At 41.5% G+C, this 21,891-nt stretch overlaps 1 protein-coding gene across 3 annotated transcripts in view; it reads right to left on the bottom strand.

Moving 5' to 3' along the window:
• ATP1B4 (ATPase Na+/K+ transporting family member beta 4) overlaps positions 1–21,891 on the bottom strand; it is a 27,140-nt gene extending 5,249 nt beyond the window's left edge. Inside the window, exons 1-8 of one of the 3 annotated variants that reach the window (XM_075573394.1) lie at positions 21,604–21,891; positions 20,300–20,363; positions 13,601–13,760; positions 6,115–6,243; positions 4,927–5,031; positions 3,893–4,089; positions 944–1,000; positions 332–427 (exon numbers count right to left, since the gene is read on the bottom strand). In XM_075573394.1, the coding sequence (XP_075429509.1) occupies positions 332–427; positions 944–1,000; positions 3,893–4,089; positions 4,927–5,031; positions 6,115–6,243; positions 13,601–13,760; positions 20,300–20,362 (807 nt within the window). In that variant the 5' untranslated portion in view covers position 20,363; positions 21,604–21,891. Of the gene's footprint in view, positions 1–331; positions 428–943; positions 1,001–3,892; positions 4,090–4,926; positions 5,032–6,114; positions 6,244–13,600; positions 13,761–20,299; positions 20,364–20,491; positions 20,746–21,603 lie in introns of those variants that run through there. The other 2 variants (XM_075573393.1, XM_075573395.1) reach the window with 2 other exon arrangements.

Raw genomic sequence — 21,891 nt, 5'->3', positions numbered from 1 at the left:
TCTAAGTATGATTTAATACTGCAAAAATTATTTATTTTAAATAAACATGTAGGATATTGCATAAATTGCACTTTTTAAAGCAACAACTGTTACTTTGTGTAATGCAGGCCACTTTCTAACCTAGGGTATTTATTTAGGTCTCAAATCAGCCCTTTAATCAACTTGCAGATAACCCTGTATCTGGTTTTAGAATGAGCTGCTTGTAAGAGAATCTGGAACAAAAATTTAACATGCTAGGAATATGTTTTTTTGTGGGGTGTTATTGGGTAGGTCCCACGGTGGTCAGTATCTGCTAAACTGCAGGATATTTCACTTACGTGCTGCTACTTACGTGGGTGAGTTTTCCATAGTAAGGGAAATACATAAGGTCAAAGTGTCCGGTTTTTGGGTAGAAGGTGACTGGTCCAAGATCAGTCTCATCACCTTTCTGTATAAAGAAGGATATATACTGATTTAATGTGTATTCACCACCGAACTTACACATATATGATGTGATCTGTGTATTATAGAACATACAAATACGTCTGTGTTTGTAAAACTAACAGTCCCACATGCTACATAATATAGATTTATTAAGAATAAAATGATAAGATGGTGCTAAAAACATTTTACCTTTTAATAAAGTAGTAATGTGTACAAAAAAGTGCATATTAGTAGGCGTTAATACATACACAGATCATACTGTGGCGTGTGTAAAATCCTACTATACATAAACATTAGTGAATATTACAAAGTGTGAAAAAGTGAATAAAACATCCTTTTCTGTTAACCCTGCAGTCTGGTCTCAGACCTTCCTTGGGAGTCTTAAGTTAAATATTTTTTATGCATAATAATTAGTAAGGTTTATTGCCTAATGTATTAGGGTTGACTTTGATTTGCAAGGTATCAAGCACTTTTCATGATTTTCAGCTTGATATCTGAACCATCAACATTGATATCTTACCTGAACTGCACAGGTGACATAAATAGGAACGCCCCAACCAGCTTCATACCCAAGAATCTAGAGCAAAAAGTAAAGTTTAGCAGGTCAATGCAAATAGAAAATACTACAATATAGGACCTACGTCATAACTCTGCACATGAATACGAGTCTATATATTTGTGTAAATACAAATACATTGAGAGGATTACCTCCTGGAATTCAGAAAGGGAACACGCAGTGCACACCCAGTGAAACCCCCAAAACATGGTTATGTAAAGGGGGTTACCAGTGTGCCCGTTACTTGATTTAAGTGTAAACCACCATACACCGAGGGCTCAATGAGAAGGATGACCCAGAGGACACACGTGGTAGGAGATACTGAGGGGCAAATTCATTAAGCGCTGGTACAGCTTATCGCCCCCGATCCAACGTTATCTCCCATTCAAGTCAATAGGAGTTAAGGCTTTATTGGGGGCACCCAGCAGTCTCCAACCTTTTGCCTTAAAAGGTCCGGTAAAAAAAATATATATATACAATTGGAGGATCAGTTAATCCTAGGGCTGACATTATAAACATGCTACCTATGTATAAATAAAATTACAATCAAATAAAATGTTATATTCACTCAATCCACTTTCCTCACTCATCCCCCCTCCCTGTACTCAATACCCTCTCCTCTCACTCCACCCCCTCCTCACACAATCACCCCCTCCTCACACTCAATCCCCCCTCCTCCTCACACCACCCCCTACTCCTAACACTCAATCCCCCTCCTCACACTTCACCCCCCTCCTCCACACCCTCCAACCCCCTCCTCCTCACACTCAATCCCCCCTCCTCACACTCAATCCCCCCTCCTCACACTCCCCCCTTCCTCCTCACACTCAATCCTCTCCTCACACTCAATCCACTGGTCCTCATGTTCAACCCCCTCCTCACACATTTCCCCCCCATCCTCCACACCCTCCAATCCCCTCCTCCTCACACTCAATCCCCCCTCCTCCTCACACTCAATCCCCCCTCCTCACACTCCCCCTTCCTCCTCACACTCAATCCTCTCCTCCTCATACTCAATCCACGCCTCCTCATGTTCAACCCCCTCCTCCTCATACACGATCCCCCTCCCTTTCACATTTCACCACACGCCATCCCCTCCTCACATTCAACCCCCCCCCCCCCCACACACACACACACACAATCATACACCCACCCCCTCCGAGAAATTTTCCTTGGAGGGCTCCCGGCCACTTCGGAAGCTACAGTGATGCAGAGCTCGGCTGGCCACGCGTGCGGAAGTTACTTCCGGTGCAGACCAGGGGACAGGCAGGTCAGGGGAAGGAGGAATTTGCCCAGGAGGGGTGCTGGAGCGTGGCCAGATCCTCTGCAAACTGGTGAAAATTCTGTTGCGGACCGGACCACCATTTGGAGACCACTACACTAAACCGGTACCAGCGCTTAATGAATTTGCCCCTAAGTTACTTTATTTTACGTACTGACCAACGTTTCATCAGACCTTCATCAGAGTTAAGAGTATGTAAAATAAAGCAACAGTATCTTCTACAAGGTGTGTGCTCGGGATCAGCCTTCTGATGGCACCTCTGGGATACAAATATGAGGTGTTTGTCATCTAATCTTCAAAAAATATAGAACGATTATTCCATCCGATATCAGGGATATATACTGAATGTTCTTCATTGTATCAAAGATTTTGTCTACTCTGCACCTCTTGCAACAAAGAGGTTGAATTGCAATCTGTGCACCTGTGAGTAGGATATGCAATTTGGACTGAGATGTCCCTCCTCAAAATGGGAATAAATGTGTTAATGCCACAAATCTGATAATCTAATCAGAAGTGGAAAATAATGATTGAAATGACCCATGAATTAAAGGTCTACTCCCCTCCCTAAATAACCAATAGTGATTCTGCTTTGATGGGGGCAGGCTGTGATAGCTAAAATGTGTGTGGGTTAATTAGTTGTAATTAAGGGAGCTCTAGTCGGTTTCTGCTTCTGAAAATGGCTTTGTTATTTCATTTTAAGGAGCTTTAATATAACATAACATTGTATACTGTACAATGTATTGATTTTCACTGGGGAAAACTATATCCGCTTAACTGCTGCATTATTGAATGTCGAGGTTTAGTTACTATTTTGGGCTTACGGAAACCAACACATTTTTACAAATAATACAACCTAAGAAGAAGGATCGACGCATAAGGAAAACGCTCATGTTGGTCTGTGAAAATGTATCACTGCTTGCAAAATAATCTGCCTTATTAAGGAGAAGAATTGAATCAACGCTACCTGTGTACATGGACATATTAATTTGGCCTAACATTAATGGAAAACAAATACACATATACTGTGCCCCTCTATGGCAGGCGTGGCCAACTCCAGACCTCAATGGCCACCAACTGGTCAGTTTTTCAGGCTCCCTCCATCAGAACAGGTGGCTAAATCAGTGGCTCAGTCGTTGACTGGCCAACTCCAGTCCTCAAGGGCCACCAACAGGTTGGGTATTCAGGATATCCCTGCATCAGCACAGGTGGCTCAGTCCTTGACTGAGCTACTGATTGAGCCACCTGTGCTGAAGCAGGGATATCTTGAAACCCTGACCTGTTGGTGGCCCTTAAGGGCTGGAGTTGGCCATGCCTGCTCTATGGAGTAGGCAGCTAGGAAAATAAATGGTTTCGCATTTACGGGAAACAAACATACAAAACCAGCGCTCCTCCCAAATCAGCTTTCAACTTATTAGTGAAACCCTACAATTCGATCCTACGTCTACGGCTCCTTTTGTTATTAGACGTAGGATCAAAATGTAGATTGAAAGCCAGTTTGGGAGGAGCACAGGATTCGTGTACCTATTTGCCATTTGGACCTGTTTGCTCTCTCCGCACTGTCATGTGTTTTGTTTACGTCTTCCTCGACACCCTTATTTTAGCCATTCGTGCGTCTTTGTTTTCACCATTACCCGGTTCATCTTTAGTAAGAAACATGGCTTCCCTTCTGAGAAACCAAAGGTGGGGTCCTCAATCCCAGAGCAGTTTTGGAGCTGGGAACGGGGAAACCGGCAGGCTTTCTTTTCTTCGTGTAACTCTCCTGCTTGGAAAAAGTATTCCCCCGGGGTGCAAGCGACATTATTAGCTCTCTGCGCGTCATCGTTGTAGGCTAAGAAGGAAACAAGGCATATCTTAGTTTAGAAAATAAACAATTCGAATGCTCCATTTAGTAAAGGGCCGAGGTCTGTGTTGCTTGGCCAAGCACGGAACTTTCACGCACTCTGCACTCTGGCGTTTTTGTTGGTAGAACGCTGACAATGCGCGCAGCTCTTTACCACAGAGAATGTCCCAAGCTTGCATTTAATTTCACACGTGCACTTATTTCCATTGTCTTTTTTTTTAATGCAACAGTCGAAGCTGCCGTTTTTTTGTTTTTTTTAATTTCATTTATTTTTCGCTTTTTAATATGTGCATCAATACAATCCACACAATGATAAGTGATCGCGAAGATTCGGCTCGGGGGGGGGGGGGGTTCACTAAATGGTTGTCAGAGCAGCAGAAGAGGACCGAAGATGCAAAGTTCTGTGGGGAAGATCATGTGACCAGGCAGTCACTAGATACAATTGGTGCACTGCTAGAGAGAGGGCGGGACTCAAAAAGGGGAGTGCCAGAGTGTTTCAGAAGAGAAATGGGATGTGACTTTGTAAATGGTTGCTATAGGAACAAAAAAGGCTTGTTACATTATAATACATTAAAAATGTCATTCAGAGGTTTTTTTTTTTTTTTTAAATGGTACAAATATTTTCTTATAGTACAGAACTGATTTATTTAAAAATAAATACCCATGTAGGATATTGCTTGGTCTGCAGCTTTAAAGCTGTAATCCTGAGTACTTGTTTTTTGTGCTTTTTTCCAAATTTCTGTATACGTCAGTGTGTTACCGTGTAACCCTGTCACAATTTGAAGATTTAAAAAAAAAAAAAAATACAAAAATAAAGCCATTTACCTTTCAGGAATTCGTGCATGTTGTCCACATATGATGACCATGTGCTTCTATCTGAAGCACTGAATGTGAAATCGAAACCGCTGACGTGTGGTCTAATGGATACTCCTTCAATTAAACAAAACACACTTTTATTAAACGCACTTTGGATGTAGATATGAAAATAACATTGCTAATCCTTTCTCCTCGCCCAAAGGCTATGGAGCTGATAAGGGATATTCATTAAACTGTGATGGTGCCGATTGGGGCGTGGAAGTCAATGAGACTTGCCCTGTGATAGCGCACTGATCAGCACTTTCACAGTTTAATGAATAACCCCCTATGACTTAAAATTGGAGTTAAACTGACATTGAGAGAGGATTATCCTGCAACAGAGTACATGGGAAAAGGAGACTAGGAGACCAAAGGCGCTGAAAGAATCCATGAGTTCTCAAGGTCGCACAGAAATTGGACTCTTCGACATCTTCACTACGCCTGACGAAAAGGAGACCTGTGGGTTCACTCAAGTCATTCTCTGGGCTTCTGTGCAGTGCTATTTATATTGATGTAAATTCTAAGGGAAGGCAAAATGCCCTGTACAGCAGCCAATAAACCCAGGGCCAAAAATTCCTTCCTGATTCCCAAATAGGAACCCTCATGATGGGCACGGGCTCAAAACAAGGATAATGTCCAATTTCTTGTTTCACATAGTAATGTATTCTCATTTGTAATGAGAAAAATCAGCCATTGCTTGATCACTTGATTAAGCCAAAGTGAAATATGTTAGTTCTGGACCTAACAAAATAGCACATGAATAGAATTGTTATCAGTGAGATTCCACTGAGGTCTAGAAGATGCTATAAATAGAAGAATCCCAGGAAAGTTGAAGCACTTCCTCCACCAGTTAGAAAAAATCAATTGCAAGAGAGTGTGTCCCATATATAAAAAATGTTTAATGGATCAAAAGCTACATAACGGAGCACAGATGGCCCCCACCAACGCGTTTCGAGCACCATACACATTTTATACTATTAGAAGATGCTATAAATCAGTAAACTTCCCAGAAGATCAGTGATAGATGATCAAACAACACCGTATAAACCTCTGAATCGTACAGGTTGCCATAGTAATGAGGCTGAACTTTCTGAAGAACCAGAAAAAGTTTATACTTAAAATACTCGTGCATGTTTTCCAATGCTGTGGATTACTTACCTGGGGGGTATACTCTGTCTCTTTCAGTAGGAACATAGGGGCTTATTGTGAGTAGTAATCCATACATACAAAGCGCAAACATTCCAGTAAGAAAAGCGTATAGAACAAGGTAAAAGAGCAAAATCTGACCTGCAAAGAGAATAATAAAACATGAATACATTCCCCACTCTTTCCATTTCTGTGTCCTATGTGTCTGTATGTGTAGGTTGTTTTGTCTGCAAGGGAACAAATGTAACAATTGACAAACAATACTTTTTTTTAAGGATTTAATTGTTACAGTAACATTACCTATTATTCTCTATTGTCATCTCAACTGATTATAGTTGTGACTGTAATCTACAGGTTGGGGATCATTTCAGAATAATCACCATAATCAGAAGTTTGATTTCTCTTCTGTATATTGCATTTCACAAAGATGTTGCGTATTTAGTGTCAGAGTAATAGGATATATTGTGCGCTCAACAAGTAAAGATGTAAAAATTAGATAGAGGTTACTGGGTGCTCCAGGAAAAGGACACACATATATTTAGCATCATTACAGGGTGTAAGAAAAGCAGTAGATTCAGTTTGCATAACTATTTTATTCAATCACATGGTGTATAACCAATGTTTCGGCCACAATGGCCTGACCCTGGGGAAGACTGTTGTGGCCAAAACATTGGTCATATACCATGTTATTGAATACAATAATTACATAAACTGAATCTGTTGGAGTGCTGTGATGGCCCTTCTTTTCTTACGGATACTTATTCTTCATTAAGTGCTGTCAAGCCTCAGATATATTGATGACATATTTTTCATATGGGTTCACATCTAGAACTCCACAAGAAATTCAACTGGGAAAGTCTTGCAATACCCCCAAAATCAGGTTCCCACAGACACCAGTGGGCATCAAAGAAGATGAACAATTCACAGGTAAATGTAAAATAAACTTGTAGACCATCATATTTCTTTACCCTATAACATAGAATCTGCTCGGGCGAATATATAAAGCAGCACCTCAATTCCCCCAGCTGTGCTTTCAGTGAATAAGACCAACAGAGCAATTAATAAATACAAATATACAGCCAAAATGACTGGCTCAAAATATACCCTTTGTCTATACCTCTCTAACTTTAAGCTAAGTGTAGGATAATAATGTATCTCTAACATAATCTACATGGTCAATATAACATTCATGGTCTTATCTATTTAAAAAAAAAACTCCCAAAATGTCTCATAGTTGGCATAAATAAGGGCAGATCCCCTGGTTACAGGGGGGGCCACCCCCAGTCCTCAAGGTCCGGTTTTCAGGATATCCCCGCTTCAGCACAGTTGGCTCAATCATATCATTAAAAAACGGCAAAGAAAAACATTTAGCTGGTTGAGAAAAGGCCCTAGTGTTAGGGCTGGAAATGGCTCCATCTTTTTAAAGTTAATATTTTTCCCCTCTTTGAAATTAACTTGTATAAATTTGAAGTAAACGTCTCTGTGAATGTCAGCACGTCACTACCTTCCTTGTGCTCCCGTGGAACTCCGAGCTTGTCTCACGGGAGCACATGTTATGTTTGAAAAGTGATAGTATTGAAAAGGAAGTCCAACAATTTCCCTGGAGAAACATTATTCAGGTTTTAAGAAACTCTCACGGACACAGATGGGAATTTTCAGCACTGAATTCCCAAAGTGCCTCGTGGTAATGAGAACTCCCAGTCATGGAAAATATATGGTACAGTAATCAGAACAGTGAGATATGACCTGCCAGCATTGGGATGTGGCGATGAGACACACTTTGGTGCCAGAAAACACCTTTTGGCCCATTCATTTAACCTTTAAAGTGCCCTTTGTACGTACCTGGTACACCATGGCCCCTAGCATTTTGGCAGGGGCCCTTATGACATGCCAGGTAGGCAATGGGCCCATGGGCAAATGCCATGGGCTATGCCATGGGCAAATGCTTGGATTTTAGGGGAACATTGGGCTGACCGCTCTATTCTCTTCTGTTTCCTATATCCAGTCTCTGATTGTGACACAGAAGTGCTGGGGTCCTAGTGGCACTGAAAAGGTTAATGGGCTGTAAAGAGTGTATCAATGCAGGAAGGTGTCTCGTGACATCTATGCTTAGTAAATATGGAAGATAAAAAGAAAAAAAGGGCGCAAAACCCATAGTGCAGTATGTCAGGTTTAATGCTATAACAGTACGGTTTAAAACACTTAGAAGAGTAAGTAGATTAGAGGCACATCTGTGTTAGAAGATCCGTGGTGTAGGCATACACCGGGATAGCCGTAGTGTCCCCTTCTCCTGCCTGGAGGAAGCTTCAGTATCAGACACCCTCCTCTGATGTTCGGCGTTGCTCTGCTTCCGCGTCACGTGCGCGCGTGCTCCTGACGAAGAGGAACTATTCCTCGAAACGCGTAGGGCTGTATCTACTAAGGCTGCTGAAATTTGATGAAGTAATTACCCTAATTCAAGTGCTAAACCTATTAAAGTGTGACATACACGTGAATAAACAAACCAATTGTGATTAACAAGAGGCCAAAGCTGCCGTAGGCTTCCCACAATGCAAATAACCTCAATTTGCAAACAAGACTGTGAAGGTGAAATAGGGATACCTGGCGTTTAAAGAGTCACTGTGTCCATAAGAAACAAAACCAGTCTTTGAAGAGTGTCTCAAAGTCCAAGACTTGAAGTGGATGGCTGTAGTGTTTCTTTGCTGCTGCTATTCTTCAATACACCTGAAATTTGTGACCCCCCCTTTTTTTTTTGCCATTGTTCACTTTCCTTATCTGTGGGCTCGTGGAGTTCGGGTGATTCTGGGAATCACGAAATCCCAAGAGATCAAGGAAATACCCAGGGGATTCGTGGTATATAAGAACATAAAGGGAATAAAGTACAGATTGTCTCCACTGTACCCTGAAAGAGACACTCTTGTAAGTGTATTCAGTCCACACTGGGGAAGTTGAAATAAGGGGTTAACATCAAACATCAGTAGTACTGCGCAATGGTGTACCCTTTTATCAATTTCAGGTGTATTGAAGAATAGCAGCAGCAAAGAAACACTAGAGCCATCCACTGCTGAAATTTGAGCATCGTCGGAGGATCCCAAGTTTGCCCGTGTCAACCTGCAAGTGAAGACGCATTAGCCTAAACCCAACCCCCTGGGTGACGGCGCGAGGACGCGAACGCCGTGACGTCACGGGCGCACGTGACACGGAAGCAGAGCAACGCCGAACACCAGAGGAGGGTGTCTGATACTGAAGCTTCCTCCAGGCAGGAGAAGGGGACACTACAGCTATCCCGGTGTATGCCTACACCACAGATCTTCTAACACAGATGTGCCTCTAATCTACTTACTCTTGTAAGTGTTTTTAACCGTATTTTTACAGCATTAAACCTGACATACTGCACTATGGGTTTTGCGCCCTTTTTTTCTTTTTATCTTCTGTAGTTAACCTTTGGACCCGTGGGTTGGATCCAACTTGAAGGAGCTGCATTACCGATATACGATTTGGACTGGACTCTGAACATATATACATATGGTCTGTATATTATGGTACACTAATCTGTCTATATTTTAAATTCATTATTAACAGTGTAATTTATCCTGTTCATTAAGGCAAGAGCGCTAGCTGATTTATCTATGTATTAGAGGTCATTTTATCCGCAATTGATTTTTTATATATTTCACTGATTCATCATTTACTACTTTTTCTTAGTAAATATGGACCTAAATCTTATTCAGATGGTTTTTAGATAAAGGAAGAAACAGGGTAACAGTTTAGCAGCACTCCAAGTGATATGTTGGAATGGGATTTTTTTAAATAGGTTTGAAGAAAAAAAACCTAAAATGCACATCAGTCTGTTTTAATTGAAATTGTATCAACTAGATATTCAACATAAGGGATCCATTTTCAAATAAATGATGAGTCGTATGAATGAATCATACAGACAACGCACTTGAGAAAAAACTACTATTACTGTAAAACAGAATAAATTGTATTTAAAGTCTGGGCATCATCTGCATTTTTAAAATAATGATTTAAAGACATTTTCATGTGCAATGATCACATTTATAATACTTGTACATTCATTTAAGAGGCAGTCCAAGTGGCACTTAAAAATAAAATATCGATATATACAGCCTTTGATTACCTTTATTGAAAATGAATGACCTAAGCTGACGATCGATTTGTTCTCCGTGATCGATCAGAAAAGATTCTGCTTCCCAGGGTTCATTAAATGGCTGCCTTTCCGTTTCAATCAATCCCCACCAATTAGATTGTAAGCTCCTCGGAGCAGGGACTCCTCTTCCAAGATGTTACTTTTATGACTGAAGCACTTATTCCCATGATCTGTTATTTGTATTATGTGTTATTTATATGATTGTCACATGTATTACTAATGTGAAGCGCCATGTACACTAATGGCGCTATATAAATAAAGACATACATACATACAATCAATGTAACTCAGCAGCTACAATGTATCCTTATGTTACTATGGTAACATTATTGTTGCAGTTTGCAGCTCAAACTGCAGGGAATAATGACAACAAAGTATCACAAATAGGAAAGTGTTATCAAGATCTTGCATTGGCGAGGAAGTGTGCTGAAACCTGCTATAGAAATCAATGCTCAGTATATTAAAACTCATTAAAAATGGCATTGAGCGTTGAATTTAAAGAAAAACATTTTTTTTTTTTTAAGTGAACAGCCATCTCTAGACCAGTAAAGGCGAGACTTTGGAGGGTGCGTCTTATGGAGAAACTGACAGGGATACAAAACGACACAGTCCAAAAGTTTCTTAGAGTGTGGGAACCCTGCAGAAATTACATAGGAGACATAAATCTCACCAGGGGGACGCTCTAAATTTAGAGGGACAAGAGATCAAAGGGGATATAGAAGTCTAAAACATAAAGAGGAGAGCAATAATAATGGCTAGAATTAACACACTATGGGGCCTATGCAGAGAGCAGCGAATTTTAAAAATGGCGAATTTAGTAAAAAGTAGCTTTTTTGGAGAGTTTTATTCTCCATATGCAGAAAAGTGCGAATTCTGCTATGTTTAACATGGATGCGTCTGGCGAGTTTAAATTGGCGAGATGCGCGCTTCAGAAACGTGTAAAAACAAATTCGCGCCTTTTTTTTCCCATTGCAATGGCCGCGAGCGGCAGCTTCTTGCCAATTTTTTCTGGCGAGGCAAAAAGGAGACAATCGCGCCATTTTATTGGCGCGAACAGCCGCTAGATGCCGTTCGCGGCTCTCTGCATTAGGATATTTTTAAAACTGGCGAGATTGAGGTTCTCGCCAGCCGCGAGGCGAGTTTTACAAATAGAAAAGAAAAATTGGCGTGTTTTTCGGAACTCGCCATTTTCTGCTGTTTTCTGCGCGATTTTCTCCAAAAAATGGCGAATTTCGAAATAGCGCTGCTCTCTGCATAGGCCCCTATATGTATATCCTAACACTGTGGAATATGGTATATATGTAATGTAATATATTATTGTCTAAGTATGTTCTATTGTTTCTATTATAGTGCTATTTGTATTTTATATCATTTAATGTTCAGTTCATCTATGTATGTAAATGTCAGTAGTTTAAATGTCCCTTGGTTGCCCTATTTTATTTTCTGTACCCCCTCCCCACCCCCTTGAAGAAAAATTGAATAAATAACAAGTTTTTTTCAAAGAAAGTAGTATCTAATACTACAGAACTGATTTATTTGATATAGGACATTGCTTGGATTGCTCCTTTAATATCTGGGGATATGTCACTGATTGTGATTATATAAAGAAAATAATTAGTGACAAACCTCAAGAAATGAAGAAAAAATGGAGGGGGGCGCAACCCATGGAAAATACTTTTATAAAATGTAATGAAAAAAATAATGATATACAATTAATAACCGTGCACTCACACAACAAAAGAGAAAAAGGTATATTCGTCCTGTTAGAAACTCTTTAGTCCCTCTCCTCTTGCATTCACCGTCAGCTGGATTCCGAATGCCGTGGGACAGCCCTCCACAGAAGGGACAGCCCTCCACTTCATTCATTTTACCCAAATATTTACCATCCCTAAATGCATCTCAGTTTATTTTCCTAAGGGCTGGATTACAGAAAAATGACAAGCAGAAGGGCCAGAATTATATAACAAGTTCATTTTATACATGAACACTTAATATTGCCGCACTCCAACGTTTTGTTATAGCATCTGTGCCATATATTTTTATCACCTTAGACTTATAGTGAGTTTCAAAATGAAAAAAATGCAACTGGCTTCTGGGGCAACTGCAAGGAAATTAGGTTGGACATGCACAGATCGTCGCAGTAACGTGAGTACTCCTTGCCTTGGGCAAAGATGGGTGGGGAGTCGTGTTGGTCCTTTCTTCCAGGTAGTAACACAGGAGGGAGAGGGAGTAGGGGGTGTGATACCTTTTATTGGACCAACAAGTAGTTGATATGTTACAAGCTTTCCAACCTCTCAGGGGCCTTCATCAGGTCCTAACCCGACCCTGAGAGGTTGGAAAGCTTGTAACGTATCAACTACTTGTTGGGCCAATAAAGGGTATCATACCCCCTCCTAATCTTTCCTTTCGAGATGAAATTAGCAGGGACAGACAGTCCAAGGGCCGATCCAGAGGCCTCAGAGGCTGGATTTGACCATGGGGTCACAATTTGAAGAGTGCCTGCCTTGTATACACTAGGGGTTTTACGTAATAATAAGATTAATTAGGGGAATAAGGTGCAGAAGTGTGTTTGATTTTTTTTTTTTTTGCATATAAATAAGGAGAAGGGGGGAATAGGGAAGGTGAAAATCTCCTGCTACAGTCTAAGGTGCCTTCTCCCGCGCTGAGGCGCGCGGAGGCCGTGGGAAAGCGGGTGCTTTCCCTGGCCATGGTCGACGGGCCATGGGGGGCGTTCCTAGGGGCATCACGGAGCTGGTTGGTCCTCATTGGGCGAACCATTCATGTGACCGTGTCGCGCCAAGAAATCAGCTTCAACTGATTTCTTACGCAACGCGCGCCCCCTCCTGCCTCCACCCGCACAGTCTGTGGGCGCGATCACCGCCTTAAGGCAGCCTGATCGTGCCCCGTGTGGACGCCTTCGCAAGGTCTCCCACACCATGGACTCAGCCTAATGTGGTAGGGGAGGTGCTCTCAGGAGCGAATGATGCATGGAGAGACAATACTTAACTTATTGCACAGACAATTACAATTAGTATATCGGCGTGTAGGGGCTCACCACTGTCATTGACCAGCACATCAAATGTGTGACACATGTTCTGCAAAGTGTAGAGATGTATGGGATTCTGAAACCCCAATCCTACCGAGTGGAACCCGACAAAACCACTTAAGCTGAAGACACTGGGTCAGAGCTTTGCAAAAACGTCAGATTTATCCCAGAAAATACTGCATTACGATAGAAGGAACACATCTCAGAGAACTGTACCCCCTGCCGAACGTCTGCCCAGTTTTTCACAAACGAAAGTACACAAAACAAGTCTGATTACCTACCCCAACTTTTAGCGTTTCTTCCCATGAACTCTCGTTTCTCCGGATTCCAGATGAAAAGCTTAAAGCCTCGGATACATTCTGCACAGGTTTTCTTGTGCTCCATTTGGCTCTCTTCCCCAGTCTCATCTGAATGCTGTCCTCTCTCATCATTCCTGTTATCCTGCAACAGTTACATTGAACGCCCCTCCCATTAGCACACAAGCTTTTACCAATAAGAGAGAATGTTTTGACGTTAGAGTAAATAAGGGGACCTGACCAAACTAAGCTACCCAATTGTTTTCAACGTGTTTAAATCACATTGTCATATTAAAGTTTTTATCAATCTATCCGTTCACAGTTTTGGTACCTATGTTGGTCCTGGAAAAGTGTAGATTTGTCAAAGGTTGTAATGCCAAATTACCAACATGACAAATCTTCATAGGTCTCATGAATGCAGCGTTTCCAAATAAGGCTCTTTTTTTGTACGCTGACACTACACAGAGATCTGTGATTTTTGTAGAAATTCTCATCCATGAACAGCTATTACGAACTGGTTATGAGCTCCATTGATCCACCATGATACCCTGAGTATGTGGTGTACTACCCCCAAACCCTTACCTTTTAATACAATGAAACACACTGCTTTTGAGCTAGTTTATGATCAAAAAAATATCATCCATGGAGTTGTAGGATCCCTTGATCCCCATGGCAGATGGTAACCAAACTTATCAGTCCCTGTTGCTTCAATAGCAAACTTTACAATGCATTAAATATATCTGAAGATGTGTTCAGATCCCCCCCCACCCCCCAATATGCTGCAATGTAAAGCAAAACTGAACACGACTAAGCACTTGGAATATTCTTCCCACCAGAGGGGAAGAGATTACTTGGGCACCAATAAATAATGGCAGTTCCCACTACAATAGTGGCCCCAACTCTTCCAAACCATGATAGGGACCCTGCACTGTTTATTCTGGTTTGGGGTTTGTAGAAAGTGCAGATGGAAATTAAAGGCTCAAGGTGAGCATCGCATGCGAAGATTCCCTGTACATTTGGTTTCTTCGGGACATGTTTTACAAAAATGTGGATTCTAATGTTTCAAAATGTGGATTTCAATGTGGCAGTGAATGTTCCACTCATGACATTTCCCACATTCAATCGCTCGTGGTCATTGTTGCTGGCAGCCATTTTAATTTCCCAAACTGGGACCTCCCAGGATCTAATATTCATAATTGTAATGCAATAAAAAAGCATTAACGGAGGTTTCCTAAACATGAAAGAAGCAATGCGGAAATCCGAAATTAAAATGCTAGTGGCGTTACCAATTTAATTATAAATTACTTCATTTAATTGGGAATTAATGCATTGAATGATTAGTCACAGCGTATATATTTTTAGTATGAGAGATATGGAAGTATGCCGTGTTGTATTACGATGTTCAAAATACATTGTGTTTTAGAAAACAATTAAATGACTATAATGGGACATTTCTGGCAGCAAATAGAAATACGTTGCTATGCACCATGTTTACATGTGTATTGCATACATTTTTATAATTGATCATGTGTCACTGGAGTTTTTTGTTTGCCTTCCTCTGGATCAATAAACTATAAATACAAATATAGAATAAAATCTGTCGTCTAAATTTAGCATTTATTGAACTCGATAAACGTATGTCTTCTTTCAACCTCATCTACTATGTAACCAATTAATTATGTAATTATGTAAATGTGTATCTATGTATCTACTGTATATAACTGTGTAACTATGTAACTGTATAACTGTGTAGTTATGTAACTCAGGGGGGCGCAAACTTTTTTCCCTGCGCCCTCCTGTCGACAGTCTTGTCACTCCCGCGCCCACCCCCCTCACCCCCACTTACCTCCGCTCCGGCGTCATGATGTCACGTTGCCATAGCAACGTGACGTCACATGACCTTGCGGCGTAATTTGACGCCGCGTTGACATGGCGACGTGGGGAGGAAGCCGCCGCAGCCAAGGTAAGTAAAGGCTTACCGAGGCCCTGCAGCTCCCCCGGCACTTAATTTAAGTGCCTTCGGGAAGCGCGCGGGGCCTCTGTAAACCCCGCGCCCCCCGCAGGCAATCTCGTGCCCCCCCTGGGGGTCGCGCCCCCCAGTCTGTGCACCGCTGATGTAACTATGTAAATATGTAACTATGTAACTACTTTATGTAACTGTATAATTATGTATCTGTGTAACAATGTAACTGTCTAACTATGTAATTAGGTAACGATGTAAATGTGTACTATGTAACTACTTTATGTAACTGTGTAACTGTATAATTATGTAACTATATATAACCAATACTACAAGTTATACTTGTGACTTATGCAGTGTTACCCCAATGTTAAAGATACAGGACCATATTTACGAAGCCGTGTTAAACCATAACACACCACATGGGGCTACTCATGTGAATGGGACATAAGTGTTATGGTATCGTAAGCTGTTTTATAGCGTAGCATCGCTTAGTATATACAGCCCACACTCCAAACGCTTGGAGAAAACATAGGTGAGCAGAGTATTATTAGAAATGCTCAGATCACTGTTATTATTTGAGGAGGAGAAGGGAAGTTGTTACTTCCTATCATGGGAAGCAACCATAATTTATTTGCAACCAATAACCACAGTATAAATATGAACTTTATGAAATTAAAGAATCCCTGTATTTAAAATATGAAATAATAAAAATATATGAGAAATGGGGATATCAAATAAAAATGTGCAAACATTTAGGCAGTGCGGATGTGTCAGCAATTCACTTCAGAATTGTGCTTAATATACATGTTTAATTGTAACTGATTCACTTGATTTTATCATACAAAGGTATGGCTCCACCTAAGGTTTTTTGTTGTATAGGTGGAACGCAGGGGGTCTCCGGAGGTGAGCTGCATTTATTTCAGCTCCGGGGACCCCCTGCTTCCTGTGACACAGAACCTCTGGAGACGCTCCAGCTGGGGGAACAACATGGAGGTTTAAATCTACCATGACACGGGAGCCAATAGGAAGCCGCGATGCCATCTGCTGGGGTTTCCTATTGGCCCACGTGACGCAGGGGATTTAAACCTCCATGTAGCACCCACAGCCCCTACCGAGGTAAGTAACTTGGGAATCAGGGGGTTTCCCGGAGCTGAAATTAACTGTGTACAGTTCCGGAGAACCCCTACTTCCCACCAGGGGGTATAAAATAACATGGAATGCTGCTTTAATGTGTAACCCTCCTCTGGGGACTACTAATTGGTATAAGGAATTAAACGCCTCAATGGGTTAACTGTGTGGGATCCCCATCATGCGATGCAGGATGACTATGCAAAAAGGGATAGCCCCACCCTGGTATGTATTGTGGCCATTGATGTCACTGTAGTAAGATATAAGGGTATATATAGAACCTCCATATGTTCTAGGAACAGGTTCCTTGGAGTTTCAGTTAGAGGGCCTCACTGTGAGTCCTGTAAATAGGTTTGTGTGTACAGTTATGTGTATTAAGGATGTCCTGCCCCTGTTAATTGTTTTCAGTTAAGGAACGTGCCCTATATAGTTAGAGCCCACAGTAATGGCCCAAGATTGTTCTCATGCAGAAGAGGAGTAAGCATGTGCTCAGCAGGGAGTTCTCAGAGTAGAAGCTCCGGAACATACTCGGATCGACCCCACTGTAAAGTCCTCAGTAATCTCCCGATCTGATAAAGATAGAAGAAGAATATCATCTCCAGTAACGGGATAGTGATCCCCGAGAACAGTGTGCCCCCCCCAAAAAAAGGGTCCAACTGAGATGGGACACTATTGACACTATGCAGGATATTGCCAATCTATCCGATACTAAGGGAAACAAGCATAAGTACCACACCAGCATAGGGGTGAGAGCTGCCAGGGGAAGAAGCGCAGAGTAACCATACTGTTTGACACCGGTTAATGCCGGAAGTGAAGTCTGTCTGTTATATGGCGAGCCTTATAAATGGATGTGAATTAAGCTCTTTTTGTACTATAAAAGTTCCTGGCGCCCAACCTTATTCTATCTGCAGATCCACGCCCCGCCTGCAACCGGCCCAGCACCCTGAACAGGTACAGTATGAGAGCCGGAGCACTGCCATGTATATATCCAACTCGATGTAACCTCCTTTAGAGCCGGGCAAGGGGGGTTACAAAGCTGCCCGCTTATGTATATTTCAACAAATGAAGACATGCTACATTTGAATAAAAATATAGTTAATTATTAGGACTGCGGCTAGATGCTTTCTGCAGAAGATCAGATCCAACCAGTTGCCACTAGCCCAGGTTTTACACAGCACAGTGAAACTAGAACTTACATCTGGCCCTTCTAAATCTATAAATACCAAGTGAGAGATGAAAGCGAGAGATGGCCAAGGGAACAGTTCCAAGAAAATGAATACATCCTACAGGAGTTGGCATTTAAACGTGTTACATAATGCTCCTATTTTCCAGGACACTGTGTGCTCATCGTCGGGTGAGAATCAGGTACAGTGTCTGGGTGCTTGCTTAGGCACATGAACCATACACGACAATGGTTATTATGTATTACAATCTGCGAAAGGCAGACGAGTCAATTAAATCCAGATTAAAGAGTAGCAGTTTGATCAGCCCCGCCTGGTTGGTTCTGGTTTCAGTTGGGTTACATGATTACATACCCAACAGTACTTTGGGAAAGATGTCAAACAGAACTCAGGATTTCAGGAGCCTGTCCAACTGACTGTTCAGTTTCAACTCTAATTAGAGGTGTTACAAGTACCTACATTTACAGAAGTGTTCATTAAAATGTGACCATAGCACAGAAAGTCTCATTGGCATCAGTGGGAGATTCCTTTTGATAGTGCCCCGCTCTGCACTATTGCAGTTTAATGAATAAACTCCACTCCATGTAACGACAGATAGCACTTAGTCTATAGGTGTTAACACATCGGTGTATTTTGTAAGGGTTGAAATGATAACCTTTAATTCACCTTTTTAAGTCAACTGATAAAAACTGTATATTAGAGATTATTAATTAAAAATGGCTAAAACATTATATATACATTTCTCTCTCTCTCATATATATATATATATATATATATATATATATATATATATAAATAAGAAAGAAAAAAGAAAAGTGTCCCACTGAAAGCACTCAAGCAACAATAATAATGAAAAAATGTTTATTAATGGACATGGAAAACACTAAACAGATATAAATATAAAACAATCCCCAAAGGATCCCAACAACTGTGGAAATATATAAATATCAGGGTAATCCTAAAATCCTAGGTAAATGTACAAAAAACAGGATCTTACTACTCAGGTGAAAAAAGGGGAAATAACCTCCTGAGACAGATAAAGACCAGCTGGTCAAAATATTATTACAACAGCTGTGTGCTGTGAACTATTAACTGCTACTATAATCATTGCCAAAAACAGTATCACCCAGGTCACCAAACAAATAAGTAAATAACATAAGATCACCACCAATGAAATAAGGAAGTCATTATATATACTTGCAGATAATCATGAGTGTAATAATATAAGTGTAATATATATACAGTTTCAGGCGAGGACATCCTGCTTGTGCCGCCAACACAACATAGACAAACAATGTCTTCAAAGTACAGGTCTCCTCTAAGACAGAGATACAAAGTATAATCATCCATATGGGACCTGAAACGTTGCCTTTCCTCTGTTCTTGGCTGTCACATTACATGGAGAATTGCATTATATGAACTTGTGAGTAGACCTCTACCTTGTATTTCTGTCTTAGAGGAGACCTGCGCTTTGAAGACATTGTTTATAAAATGGGAACAGACATGATGTCATCACACAGTGATTCTTCTATTGTCTGATGACATCATCTTCAGAGAGAATACACCAAGAACGTTGTATAACATTTTGTGCAGTATAAGTTACGCCAGGGGAGTGCAATCTTTTTTCCCTGCGCCCCCCTGCCGTCTGTCCCCCTCTCCTCGCGCCCCCCCCTGCTTACCTTGCTTCAGACGTCCTGGCATCATGACGTCACGTTGCCACAGCAACGCAACGTCACTGCCATGGCAACGCGTGACCAGGAGTGTCTGAAACAAGGTAAGTAGAAGTTTACAGAGGCCCTGCAGCTCCACCGGCATTCATTTAAATGTATTCAGGAAGCGTGCGGGGGGCCTCTGTAAACCCCACGCCCCCCGCAGCGAGTCTCGCACCCCCCCTGGGAGGCGCGCCCCCCACTTTGCACACCGCTGAGTTCCGTATATGTAGTTCGTCTGCTTCAATGAGCAGTCACGTCCTATAAAATCAACTTATTCAAATGCAAAGGGAGGGCACTTTCTCTGGTGTTTTGGTTCTGAACGATTTTCGTGTTTCTGTTTTGCTGGATCTCAATTTCTTTTTGGTTTAACATTTTTTTTTCATAGTATTAGAAAAAATGTCAAATAAGCAGGGAAAGATTTTTACATTTTTCCAACTTCCAACTTTTAACATTTGCATGTTTTTTATTTGGTCGAACTCAAACGTTCCTACTATTTTCTTCACAACAAAAAACAATGAATGAAGAAAACAGAAACAAAAATAATTCATCTGAGGATGAGCTTTTTGGGGGGGTTTTGGTTCAAATTTGGCTTGGACTCGCATGTTCGTTCCAAAGTCCGACTCACACTTTCCAAACGAACTTCTGAGTTCAGGTTCTGGGCACATGAACCTATCCATCATTAAAAAAACACTATACTTACTGGTAAATGCAGGTCATTGTTTTGCTGGTCTGCAGACCTCTGGGTGCGGGACTTCATCTCCATGCTTTAGGGTGAAATAAAAACATCAATGAACGTGGCTGATACTACACACTTCATACATCGACCGTGGCCCCCTGCAGACGCACTTACCAGAACGCCCTCCTACTGTCTCTGTACGTACTTCCTACTTACCAATTAGATTGTAAGCTCTTCGGGGCAGGGTCTCCTTTTCCTAATGTTACTTTTATGTCTGAAGTGCTTCTTCCCATTATGTGTTACTTGTATTTTGTTATATATAGTATTATGTCAGGTGTATTACTGCTGTGACGCGCTACGTACAGTAACGGCGCTATATAAATAAAGATATACATACATGAAACATATCGGGCTATAACAGGGGTTCTCAACTCCAGTCCTCAAGACCCACCCAACATATCAGGTTTTAAGGATATCGTTGAGCCACCTGTGCTGAAGCAGGGATATCCGTAAACCTGACCTGTTGGGGAGTCTTGAGGACTGGAGTTGAGAACCCCTGGGCTACATAATGATACAAGACTTACGCGTTACGTAAATCACTCCGAAAATAAGCAATAAATGGCGGTGATTGGTGCACTCCTGGGAGGATGTCCTGCCCATATAGTAAATATGCAAGTTAGCAGATACTAGAAGCTGCAACGGATCCTGTGCAGAATACATCTTATCTATCACTGGGAAGCAAAAATGGGTGATTTATTAGTCTCCCGGGGCAAAAGATTGGTAGCAGGTCTATCGCAGGAGAAATATTCTATTGCTTTTAGTGGGATCCACTTTCTTTGATGAACACGGGGCTGTTTGTGCTGCGTTTAGCACCTAAATTCCTAGGAGTTCCAACACACTGCTCAAACAAATAAAGCAATCATTTATTTTGCCTGTTGCACTCGCCCTTCCAATCACGTATCGAGTTTATGGCCCTTATTCTATCAACTGTGACAGCGCCATTCTGGTGCCAACGCATGGAAGGCACTGTCCATTTCAATAGGGCTTTTTTTGTGGGATATATATCGCAGTTTGTAGGATAATTATTTATTTATTTATAAAATATTTTACCAGGAAGTAATACATTGAGAGTTACCTCTCGTTTTCAAGTATGTCCTGGGCACAGAGTTAAGACAAATAGTACATGTTTACAAATACAGTTACATAATAAGGGCCTACGTTGTATTTCATTTGTACAGTGCCAAGTACAATATCAGAACGATATAAGAAGAATGTGACAATAATAATCCTTGCACTCTGCATAAAGAGAAGAAAAAACAGCCATTTACCTTTCCACTGACTTGCTGGCAGTAGCACTGGCTTTTGGAACGTCCAGACGAGAGATGGTAACGTTTGGGGTGTTAGCTCATACCTCCTCCGGACATTAAACTCCTACTAGGCTTCAGCACAGGAAAGAAGAGCAGAGACTTTGGAGGGTGAGGAGACGTACGGTACCACTTTCTCTTGAATAAAGCTCGGGAAACAGCTTGTAAAGTTCCTTACCTAGCAGACCCTGGTGCTTCCGAGCAGTCAATGTGTGCCTGTCAGTCACGCTGACCCCATGTTGGCGAGAGGTT

This window comes from Ascaphus truei, chromosome 16 (assembly GCF_040206685.1).
Source record: "Ascaphus truei isolate aAscTru1 chromosome 16, aAscTru1.hap1, whole genome shotgun sequence".
NCBI lineage: Eukaryota > Metazoa > Chordata > Amphibia > Anura > Ascaphidae > Ascaphus > Ascaphus truei.
The sequence above is the reverse complement of the archived record's forward strand: the minus strand, read 5'-3'. Positions and strand labels throughout refer to the sequence as shown.